This window comes from Triticum urartu, chromosome 7A, assembly GCF_056163025.1.
Source record: "Triticum urartu cultivar PI428250 chromosome 7A, HENAU_Tu73, whole genome shotgun sequence".
NCBI classification, from domain to species: domain Eukaryota; kingdom Viridiplantae; phylum Streptophyta; class Magnoliopsida; order Poales; family Poaceae; genus Triticum; species Triticum urartu.
The window spans coordinates 207,943,146-207,956,043 of record NC_141879.1 but is presented as its reverse complement, the minus strand read 5'-3'; the positions used below and the strand labels follow the sequence as shown (position 1 = coordinate 207,956,043).

The window sequence follows — 12,898 nt, the reverse complement described above, 5'->3', positions numbered from 1 at the left end:
GCATTGTGTCTACTGTAATATAACTTTTTCGTGGCTTAATCCACTAATATAAATTGATAGTTTCATCAAAACAAGCAAACTATGCATCAAAAACAGAATCTGTCTAAAGCAGAACAGTCTGTAATAATCTGAACATTCACCATACTTCTGATACTTGAAAAATTCTACAAAAATTAGGAAAAATAAAAAAAATTATAGGAAGACATTGCAAAAGTAATCAGAACCATTTGACATTCCAGCTAAAAATGTAAAATCGCGCACTACAGCCGAAGTTTCTGTCCTGCACCGTACAAACCATCAAGCAAATGTAAACATCCTAAAGGCAATCCTTGGCACATTATTTTTATAATAAAATGGAATTGTACAAGGGGATAATTACTTTTGTTGAAAAGTTTCTGTAATCAAGATTCACAAAGTTTCAGTGAGCATGAACAAAGTTCAAGGAACTCCCCCACTTCAACAATGCTTGTCTTTCTCACTTTCACTTTCCTTCTTGAAAAAGTTTTGGGTTCCCCTCTTTATTTTTGTTGTTTTTAAACTATATTAAAGCAGTCAACAGAAATAAATGACTCCCTAAAACTTCCGGGTTGTCTCCCTGGCAGCGCTTTCTTTAAAGCCATTAAGCTAGGCATATAATGCTCAAGTAATGGATCCACCCAGATCCCAAGGTATATCAAAGCCAATTTTAATTAACAATGATTTAGCATTTAGTAGTGAGCACAAAGTAACATATATCATGTAACAACGAAGTCTAACTCTCTTCCTATGCATTGGCATGTCATAAAAGAACAATTCATGCACACATAGTAAAGGCCAATGCATAGTATAAACAGTTTCTTGCAATTTTATTGTATTGGAAACATAGAGAGGTGGAGATATGGTTCCTCTCTCATAATAATTGCAATTAGGAGCAGCAAGCACATGCATATTATATCTATCAAAATCATCATGTGTAGTAGTAAAAGGCAACCCATCAATATAAACCTTAATAAGGGCAAATTTCTCCGATATAGCGTAGTTTGGAGAATTCAAAAAGATAATAGGACTATCATGCGTGGGTGCAATAGAAAAAATTTCATATTTAACATAAGGAACTATAGCAAGTTCATCTCCATAAGCATAATTCATATTGGCATCTTGGCCACAAGCATCATCAAAAAGGCATATTTCAAAAGAATCCAAGGGATCATACCAGTCATCATAGCAATCATCCTTCAGTAAGCACGAAGGGGAATTAAACGATGTATGAGTTGAAGAGTTACTCTCATTAGAAGGTGGGCACGGGTTATCAATCCTCTCTTCCTCCTTTTGTTCTTCACTCTCCTCATCCTCTTTTTCATCCAATGAGCTCAAAGTTTCATCAACTTCTTCTTCCATAGATTCCTGCAAAATATTAGTCTCTTCTTGGACAGCGGAGACTTTCTCAATAAGCGCATTAATATAGGAATTATATTCATAATTATCATAGCAATATTTTACATAGATTCCTGCAAAATATTAGTCTCTTCTTGGACGGCTCATTGGGCATTACTGCGACACTACGACCGTGGTGTGTCTACCGTGAAGTTGCGCACTCTAATTTGTGCATATGGCACGTGGACCCCGTTGTCGGTTGCCCCACATATCAGCGAAAGAAGTAGAAAGACAGGAGGAACTAGTTACGCATAAATATTTTTTTTGACAGAGAGATACTCCCTCTGTAAAGAAATATACAAATCTTTTATATCATAGGCTCACCTTGCCGAGAAATATACTCCCTCTGCATCGCATGGGCATTATGGGGGTTCAGCTGAGAATATAATACTCAGATAGGCTCACGTTTCTAGACTTTGGGCCGCAGGCCGACCCTGCATGTTTGGGGGCCCATGTGTTCTACCTCAGCGCTTTTCATATTGTAAGCGATCGGTACGATGCTGGTTTTAGATGCTGTCACAAGGCGAATACACAAAATTGAATAAAGCATGACATCTGTTGGAATGAAATCGAATGACAGTTCCTAACCAGCAATCAGAGTTGCAATTCTATCAACAATATACCATGTGATAAATAATACTATCATACTACTTATACACACAAGACACTTGTTTCACCATGCCAGATTATTACATCAAAATCTCTCAGAGGATAGATCAGTTCGGCAGTTGCGTGCTGCTACTGAAGAATTTCAAAGTTGATTTGGACCAGCTCTCCTTGACGAGAAAGTTCGATTTTGACATATCCCCTACCGCAAGATATGATTTAGATTTGAACCTTGACCATCCTTTAGCATCAATCATCATGCGACCATCCTTTGTACTTACGGTATATTGAGCAGGTTCATTCACACCAAGGCTATGCATGGTAAGAGAAACTTGGCCGCGGTCGCCCGGATTGTTGAACAACTCCCTCGTTGCTCTAGGAATTCTCTGTTTGCAAACAAGAAGACATACCCAAATAGTTAGATCAACACAGTGAATCATGTGAAACAACATGGAAAGAAAAAAGAACGAAACACTTGGGCGGCCAATGCTTACCAAGAAGGTGGACATGTTGGTTTTTGTAAGGACTTTGGTATATGAAGTGCGAACTGCAGCCCATTCTGTTGCCGGTGCAACTGCATGGGCCGGAGCAGATGCAAGTGCAAGTATTGGTGCAGCTGCCGAAGCTGCTGCTGCTGCCGGAGATGGTGCTCCTTGTAGAGCTGGTGCCGGTGTCGGAGCAGGTGCCGGTGTCGATGCCTGATCCTCCGGTAGATCAGACTGATCTACCGACACGGTCGGTGCCCAATCCTCAGCTGGATCAGACTGAGCTGCTACCGCTGTTAGTGCTAGAGCAATTGCCAGTGCTCGATCTGTGCGAGACATCGGTGATCGTGTCTGGTCTGCTATGATCAGCTTTCTAACTTGACTAGGATCCGTGACCGTGATCCATTTTTTTCTTCATTTCTTTTAAACGCGAGAAGGACTAATTGTGGCATTTTTGTTAAACCAAACTGTAGTTCATCATAGGGATTCAGCTTGTACTCAGACAACAAACTGATCCAATTTTTTCCAGTAATATGAGTGATGGACAGTGCCTTCGTTACTGACACGAGATAAGAAGTGAAACCTGCAAAAATTGCCGTCGTAGAGCAAACCAAACGGTTTATTCTATGATGAATGTCACATGGCAAAACCTGCATTGTAAAATTGCAGGAAGAGAAAGAAAACATGACATTAAATCAATAAGATTTAGACAGTAAATCAATAAGATTTACTTGATGTGACACTTGTGAATCCTTACCAGGAAATCACTATGTTGAAGTACTAAACAGAAGATTGATCATCCAACTACGTGTGGCATGCAGGGGCCCCGCCTATTCCCACAAGCAGGACAGTCCAAAGGTCTTGACAAACCGTATGGACCGAACATCCATGGGACTGGAAATCCTGGTGGGTGCGATAAACCCTACAATGCATACAGATATTCGAGTGTAACCATAATTGATAAACCATCCTCACAAAAATATGATCTGGATACTTCAAAATATACAGACTGAATTGAGTGGACATACATTAACATAGACCATTCTCAGGACTGACCACACACCAAAAGCGGCAGTACTAATAAACAATACGGGGTTCACAAACACAAATCAAGTACTGAACAATAGTACTTACTATAGACAAGCAAAGTTGCAATAACTAAACTCTGCAGACTATTTCTTGCCACCGACCTACGAGATGAACCCCGCATAACTGACTAGGCCATGGACTTCATGTGAGATGTCTACATGAACCATCACCATCTTGTCAACCTTGGAGAACCTAACAGAGTGGTCTTTCCACTCATAAACATGATGATGAAGACATGCCGCATCAGATTTGTTGGAAAGCTTTACAAGAACCACACCCTTCACAATCGAAGGCACAACCAGGAAATTGTTGTGGTCAAGTACAGCCTCCAGAACATGCCTGACAACAATGCTACAGGAAAACACTAGTTTAGGACACGTGGCGACAAGGACACAGCAGCTGGATAGCTCAGCAGTAGAACCCATCATCAGGTCTTCCAGTTCACACGACATGACTTTGAGAACTTCATCTCCACCGCAGATCTGGTTCTAATTCAAACAGAAACCATATTTTATTACTACCTCCGTTCAGAAATATAAGATGATTTTCGATATTATACTCCATATATGACTACATATACGCACAAAAATGAGTGAACAAAGACACTAGAACATGTCTTCAAAGGCATGAGAGCAGAGGGATTACATGCAATATCCATAACACAAGTTACTGAGGCAAATATACCCTCTTAAAATGTAGCATTGATGTTCATAAAGTACTCCCTCCGTCCTAAAATTCTTGTCTTAGATTTGTCTAGATACGGATGTATCAAGTCATATTTTAGTATTAGATACATCCGTATCTAGACAAATCTAAGACAAGAAAGTTGGGACAGAGGGAGTAGTTGAAAGTAATCTATAAGAAATCGGTGTCAACCTCTCGCATGTTTTGGTTAAAACAGAAATTTAGAACCGTCATTTGGCACACTAAAATCACATGCAAGATCACCCAGAAAGTTGTACTACCAGTATTAGTACCGCGTGTTAGATGAAAAAACACGATCAAGATCGAGAAAAAGATCGTCAACAAGAGACATTACCTGGACTTGCTTAATGAGGGATCCCGGAGAGGGGGGCTTGGACAGGTCGATGGCTTGAGCTTGTCTGCGGTAGTCTCGGCGGGGTGCTTGCGCTTCTTCGTACCATGGGCCTCGACGGTTTTGGCCAGAGCCATAGACATCATGTCGGCCAGTGCTCCGGCCGCCAACCAAGAAAGGAAGCTAAGAGAGAAGAGTGAAAGGAGGAACGAGATGAGGGAGAAGCAAAGAGAGTGGGGGTTTTCTTCAAGAGAGGAAGCTGAGAGAGAAGAGTGAAATGATGGTTGCTTCGTCCGTCCAACTTACTGCTGGAAAGGAGGGGCTTTTGTGATTTGACGGCTCATTGGGCATTACAGCGGCGGTTCGATCGGGGTAGTCTACCGTCACTCTACTACGGAGTAATTTAGTGCACGGCTGGTGGACCCAGGTGCTGGCTGTCCGACACATCGGAGAAAGTGAGTAATTTAGTGCATGGCTGGAGGAGGATCCGCACGGTAGAGCGTGTCCACTGTTTTTCTGACGAATAAATGATTACAGCAAGCGTTTCCACTCTTACGATGGAGGAGTGCGAAACACGGCAGCCACTTGAACAAACACAGTGCTCCTACTACTAGGCATGTGCAGTGGTTCTGTGACAGCCTGGTTTTTGCCCTCTTTCATTTGTTTGAGTTTTCATTTGAATTTTTTTGAAACTTGGAGTTTTTGAATCTTTTCATTTGGACTTAAACACTTGGGCATCCTTGGCTTTCACTAAAGTGTTCTTTTCTCTCCCAAACCATCATTTCACTTCTGATCCACCTCAAAATAACCTTTGGAATATTTTTCTTAAATGAAAATTATTCAATTTCTCTCTAAAACCCTCAGACAAACCTGTTTGCTCCAAAGCAACCCTAATTTTCATGGCTCAGAAAATTCTGAGATAATTCACAAATATTCTAGAGACCCTAGGGCACATTCCTGAGCAAAAATATTTCCTCACTTTTTGGGATATTTTTGCTACAGAAAATCTTTTCTGTTCTGGACAGAAATGGTGGTTTCTACAGCAACTACCATTTTACTTGCTCCATTTGACCTGACCTTTCTTGTGCTTATTTACCTTAGTAACTCTAAGCTAGCCTCCAAAGCACAGCTTCAAACTCCCAGCCATTTAACCACAGTAACACCTCAAAGTTACTGTCCAGAAACTTACCAAACTTGTATAACTTTCTCTACTGCACCTGGATCCAAACCCAACCGTGGTAAAATTCAAAACCACCACGAGCAACATGCCAGACATGGTTTTTGGATGAAGGCCGGCCTGTGGAGGGAGTTCACACGGTGACCACGCGTGTCCATGATGCCAGGCATGCGTGTCGACGCGCTCCGGGTGCCGTCGAGCGCTCTGTTCACGCGTGCTCGCTTCCCCCACCTGCCAAACCTAGCCAAAGCTCACCACCATCATTGTCTCGACACCATTAACTGCACCCTGGTACTTGCCGATGCCGGAGCTCGCCGCAGCAAGCATGGGCAAGGTCCGGCCAGCCCAACAGTGCGTGCGCACTGTGCTCGTCGTCACCCCCTCGACACTGTGCTCGTCTCCGCTCGCCCACAGTGGCCGTGTGACCTCCGTCGCCTTCTTCCCCTCTCCCTGACGCCGCTCGTCGCCGGGCGCCGTGGACAGGTGTCCACCGGCGGATCCCGAAGCACCCTCGCCGCTCGCCTATATATAGAGCCCCTTCCCACCCTCTCCGAGCATCCTCCAGCACTCACACACACTCCACAGTAGAGTAGGAAGCCGTAGTCCGGCCGGGCAGGCCTCGTGCCGCCGTCCCCGAGCTCGAGCTCGCCGGCGATCCCCTCTGGTCACCGCGGCAGCTCCAGCCCCTCCCAGGCCTGGGCGACCTCTCCAGGGCCTCCGCCTCTCTCCGGTGAGGCCGTCTCGCCCACTTGGAGCCCCTGGAACGGCCTCTGCTCACCGTCTTCCCCAACTCCGATGACCTCCCCGTTCTGCCTCCGCCTGCGAGCAAGTTTCGGACGCCGTCCGACCACCCCTAGCTATGCTACGGCTACGGGCGGGTGCGCCTCGACCTCCTCTTGCCCTCCCTCCCTCTCGTTTTGGCCAAAGAGCCCTCGTCGCCGGTGAGAGATCTGGCGAAGCCGCGACCGTCTCTCTTTCTCTCTCCCTCTTCCCCCACCTGACTAGCGGGGCCTGCTAGTCAGTCTCTCTGTACACGCACGAAGCGGTACGAGTGGTGGCGCCCCTGGGCTTTTACGCCTTTGACGTCACCACCTAGTCTTTTTCTTTTTATTCAAATTCATTTGAATTTACAGAACACTTCAAACAGTTATAACTTTTTAACCATAAGTCCAAATGAATTGATTCTTTTTCCATTGTGTTCTTTGAAAGAAAATCTAACAGCTCACCAAAGACGAGGTTTTTCTGAGCTGTTTAGAATTTTTGGTGAATTTCAGAAGTGTTCTTAATATTTTCCTTGCATGTTTAAAATTATTTTCAGAAGGTGAGGCTTGTCTTGAGGATCACCAGGAGGCTTGTGAACCTCACCTGCACTAAGGCAAGCCACAACAACATTTTTATGATGCCATTTCAATATTTGTGACTTTCTTACTTGGATGAAATAATTAATCCATGCATCTAAATAATTATTGAGTTATTTGTATTCTGTTAAAGGTTGAATAGTTGTTATGCTTGATTTACAGAATAGCTGAAATTAGTTTAGTGGATAAAGCAAGTTAAGATTTATTTGAGGTGATATTAGAAATAATTTTGTTATGCATGATAGTTATCTTAACTAAATTTTTCCTTCCTAAAATTGATAAGAATTTGTTAGAAAATATTTTGTTAAATCATATTACTTGTTTTACATTAAGTTTGAACTTAATTTAGTGATAGAGAAAGTAAGAATTGTTGATAGTGAAATCTTTTGTTATGCATATGAAAAAGTTATCGGAATTGCTTTCTTGCGTAAGAAATCAATGAAACTTGTTGCAAAATATTTTGATTAAGTTGTGAGTCATCTGTAGAGTAACGTGAGTTGTTGACGGTTATGCTTGGTGCATATACGACATCGGTTATTTTTATGATACATGTGTTATTTTGCATTTCATGGCATGCTATGACACCGGTCATTGTTAGTTTAAAGTTTAAACTGAAAATAACTCAACTTGAATACACCATTGACTGGGTCATGGTTCCGCTGAATCGAGTCTTTCCAGTGCAACCACATTTGCCTTTATGGGGGGGCCTTGATTCGGTCCATTGACACGGCCTCTGGTCGGTGCCTCCATCTAGGGAAGGTTATGTCGTGCTAGCCCTGGCCCGGCAAGCAGACTTAACCTTGTGTGCTCGTTGATAAGATTATGGTACCGATTTCCCCAAGTGGGAGTTTCCCCGAGTGGGAGTTTGACCACGACGGTGGTCAAGGTGTCTTTGGTAGACACGGGGCCACCCAGGACCAGCCCGTTGTGGATTTGGGTCAGAGTGGCCGGGAGAGTACTATGGCAATGGAGGGGTTTCGTCGGAATGTCGTTGGTCCACCCGAATGGGAGTGCGAGGCCATGGGTTCCATAGTGTGGGTCCAGTGTGCTACCTCTGCAGAGTATATAATCTATCGATAGCCGCGTGCATGGTTAAGGACACCTCGTAGTATGTCCTACCATGAGTCAAAGAATGATAAAAAATGCACATTAAGCTGTAAACTTTGCATCGTCAAGGATGGCAGAAAGGCCATCACAGAATTTGGGACCAGATATTGGTCGTGGTTGTGATTGCCGTAAGGATGACGAGTCATTTTGTTAAAGACCACATTGGTGGTGTGTTTTACCACGTTGGTGATGTATCTTACCACATTGGTGGTGTGTTTTACCACATTGGTGGTGTTTGTGATCAGTGGATGATCACGGTTGGTAAGTTGTCCTGAGGGACGTTCGAGCATGATCACAGCATGTTGACACATAGTGTTGCATCTTTAATAATTGGCTAAATATCATGATATTGTTTGTCATTATGATTATGCTTGTTGTGAGCTTGCAGGTACATTCAATGTACTGACCTGGCATGTCATGCCAGCTTTCAGGAAAATCTCGTTGGAAAGGAGCGCTATTCGAGTCTAGATCGTGTCCACATCAGTGTCCCTGTGATATGGAGCTTCTGCTACAACGTTATTCCGCTGCCACGTAGTTGTTCGGATCGAGGCCCCTTGGTTTTCACTAAATAATGTACATATTGTTCGGCCGCACTGAGTGTGCCGCTTGGCCTCGACCGCTGTTGTAATTTGAACTCTGTTCCGCTAGTATCAATAAAGCGGTTGTTTTCTGTACCAATTTGTTGTGTGTTGCCAGAAGACATGGTCTCTGGGCTGGCAATGCAGGGTAAACCGGTCGCTCTGAGCCGGGGTGCCACAACGATTGGTATCAGAGCCGCGCTCACTGTAGGCCACGCTAGACTATGACATGTTAGCTGGATGCTAGGTGCGAGAAAAATTGAGTGCCGGTAGCAGTTATAGTTGGTTGTTGCATTCTAGTCATTGGATTATTATTGTTATGCTAACCTGTTAATGGTTGTGAGTGTAGATGGCTCCGGTGTCGTATCCGTGCCAGTTGCAGCTGATGCCGTACACGTCACCGCACCTTCTCCGCAACGTGTGGCTTCGGCTGTACCCTCACGGAGACGAACCCGTCTACCGTGTGTACTGGGAGCGTCTAGCAGACTCAGTGTATGAATATCACGCAGTGGTTACTCTACGCACCAGTTCCAATTCCGGCTCTTACACTCGCACTCCTTGGAGCGGTTACGCATCCACCGCTTCTCAGGCTGTCTAGTTTGCCGCATTTGAGATCCTTGTCGAGCTTCGTTATACCGAGGTTCAAATGCAGCACCACCCAGGTTTCTATTACTACCCATCTCTGCACGACAACGGTCCTGTCCGTTTTCCCCTCGTTGACCCGGAGTCTGATATTGTTGCTAGCCATCTTGCTCGTTATATCACTGCTAGCTATCAGATGATCCACGAGCTGGCTCGAGAGCTGACTCGTGCTCGTACTGCTTTAGCCGCTACCTTGGTCACTACTAGATCCACCACTACTCCGTCCTCACTGGGATTTACCCCGTATGTCCTAGTTAGCTCTAGCTCTCCTCTTTCGCCGGTTACTCCCCCGAGTAGCACAGGCGTCTCCGCCGTGAACCCTCTCAGTGCTCCTGCCGAGTGGGTCTCACTTCTCGCTACCCCTACAGCCCCGATGCTTCATCCTACCCCTGCCCTTGAGGGAGAGCCCTCGAGGCAGCGTCATCGTGTTACCTTTAACCCAGAGGTTTCCGTTAACCACGTCAGTTCGGGATCTGAGACCGCTTCAGGGGAGGACACCACAGCACCAGCAGAGCAGTAGTATCTTTGAGTATTCGCAGTCATCTAGATGGTGCACGGATGTAGTTGTATGAGTTATGATGCTTCATGTATGAGAGTAGTGGAACCAGCATTGTAGTTTAATTGTCATGTATGAGTCTAAGTATAATTATGTTGGGACTTTAATCGTCGTATTTTCTTCGCTCTTTTTGGTCTTTCTCGAGAGTTGTTGCTGGCTTTTCCCCCAATTTTATTTTTGGATGCCTCTCATCTCGATTGCGTTGCCTTGGGAAAAAATACTCAATAGGATGACGCGGGGAGGCAGCAGTAGCAACGTTCGCGCAAGAACTCCTATTCGTTGTTCCACATGACAGGCATGATATTCCCCCGAGCTGAATGTTCAGCCACCACCTCCACCGCCTGATCTTCCATCCACCGAGCAAGTTCTACATATGTTTGAAGAGAAAAGGAACAATGATCTGATTGAAATATTGAGAAGTGTGCAAGCTATGGTTGGACAGAATGGAAATCAGAATGGTCACCACTCAAAGCTGTCAGATTTTCAGAGAACGAATCCACCCAGTTTCAGTCAGGTTGTTGACCCATTGGATGCAGACGATTGGTTGCGGACCATGGAGAAAAAGCTTGAGATCGCCCGTACCGAAGGAAATGATAAAGTCCCATTTGCAACCCATTACCTTGAGGGCGCAGCTGCCATATGGTGGGAACATACAAAAGCCATGTGGCCGATTGATGAGGAAGTCACCTGGGAAAAATTCAAGAATAAGTTCCACAAGTATCACATCCCTACTGGAGTTATGAAGGCCACACAGCGTGAATTTCTCGCGCTCGTCCAAGGAAATCAGTCTGTGGCTGAGTATCTGCAAAAATTCAATCATTTGTCCCGTTACTCTCTGTATGACGTGGCCAATGAAGAAAGGAAGATTAACAGATTTCTTGTAGGTTTAAATCCACAACTTCGGTGTGCTCTCAGTATGCTTGATTTCACCGATTTCCAAACTCTGGTGGACAAAGTGTTCATTGCTGAACGGGAACACAAGCTTATATCGGATAATAGGTCTGCTAACAACGACAACAAGCGCAAGTTTGAGCCAAAGTAGGATGGACAACCTGTGCAAAAAGCTCGTACTTGGCAGCTGACTCAGGTGGAATACAGGCCAAATTGGCAGCAGAATGTTAATAGGACCACCACTCAAGTCAAGAATATTGTAACCAGTCCAACACATGAGGAGCGCCAGCGCAATACTACTTGTTTCATTTGCGGGCAGGCCGGACATTATGCCAAACAGTGCACCAAGAACAACAAGGTGAATGCCGTGAGCAGGGCACAAGTCAACTTTATGGAGTCAGGGCCAACTGGGCACGTGAACCATATCTCCACCGAGGAAGCCCAAGAGAAGCCAGAAGTCGTTGTTGGTATGTTTTCTATTATTGACATACCTGCAGTAATTTTATTTCACTCTGGGGATTCCCATTGTTTTATTTCTCAGAGTTTTGCCGCCCAAAACAATTTTCCTTGCACCATTTTGTGAAAAAATATGGTGGTACAAACCCCGAGATCTACAATCAAGAGCAATCTAGTCTGCCGTGATCTGGAGATCAATATCGACGGGGTCCACTTTCCAACATCTTTGATAATCATTGTGTCTGAACAGTTGGATATTATATTGGGGATGAATTGGATGACCAAGTACCAAGTCTGTATAAACTGCGCAACCCGAGAAGTCAGTTTGACCGGTCTAAATGGGCAGCTCATCAAATTCTATGCTCGCAAGCATGTGCCCAAGCCAGAACTAGTTTGCACCGCTGTGGTTGAGTTTGAATTTATTCCTGTGGTCAGTGAGTACCCTGATGTGTTTCCAGAAGAACTGCCTGGCATGCCACCAGATCGGGAACAGGAGTTTGCCATAGATCTTGCGCCCGGAACCACACCAATATACAAGAAGTATTATCGGATGCCCTCATCAGAATTAGTGGAACTAAAGAAACAACTTGACGAATCACTCCAGAAGGGTTATATTCATCCCAGCTCGTCACCGTGGGGGTCACCGGCAATTTTCGTGGGCAAAAAGGATGGCAGTCTCCGTATGTGCATAGATTACCGTCAGCTAAATGAGGTCACCATCGAAAATAAATACCCACTACCAAGGATTAATGATCTGTTTGATCAGCTCAGTGGGGCTGAAGTATTCTCAAAAATCGCTTTATCGACCGGATATCATCAGCTCAAGATTAAAAAGGAAGATATTCCTAAGACCGCATTCACTACGCGATACGGTCTTTACGAATATACTGTGATGTCCTTTGGTCTCACCAATGCCCCTGCCTTATTCATGTATATGATGAACAAAGTGTTCATGGACTTCCTCAACAAATTCGTGGTAGTCTTTATCGATGATATCCTCATTTACTCCAAGAGTGAAGAAGAGCATAAAGATCACCTCTGAGAAGTGCTACAACGGCTCCGCAACCATCAGTTATACGCCAAATTCAGTAAGTGCGAATTTTGGCTCAAGCAAGTCGGGTTTCTCGGACATGTACTATCTGCCGAAGGTATAGCCATGGACCCGAGCAAAGTAAAGGATGTGCTCGATTGGGTACCACCCACGACTGTAACACAGATCCGGAGTTTTCTCGGATTAGCTGGATACTATCGTCATTTCATTGAAGGGTTGTCCAAAATTGCTAAACTGATGACAGAACTGCTCAAAAAGGATACAAAGTTTCAGTGAACAGAGGACTGTGAGAAGAGTTTTAATGAGCTAAATACGCGTCTGACGACCGCACCGGTATTGACTCTTCCACACATTTATCACAGCTTTGATGTATACTGCAATGCCTCCAGACAAGGTATTGGTTGCGTATTGATGCAAGACAGCAAGGTAGTAGCGTATGCCTCACGACATCTA

General features: G+C 44.6%; 1 protein-coding gene across 1 annotated transcript; it reads left to right on the top strand.

Moving 5' to 3' along the window:
* The first annotated feature begins 10,477 nt into the window (after positions 1 to 10,477).
* LOC147959043 (uncharacterized) lies at positions 10,478 to 11,089 on the top strand. The gene has a single exon (XM_087532429.1). It carries the CDS (start codon positions 10,478 to 10,480, stop codon positions 11,087 to 11,089), a length of 612 nt encoding a protein of 203 aa, XP_087388555.1.
* Positions 11,090 to 12,898: the final 1,809 nt, after the last annotated feature.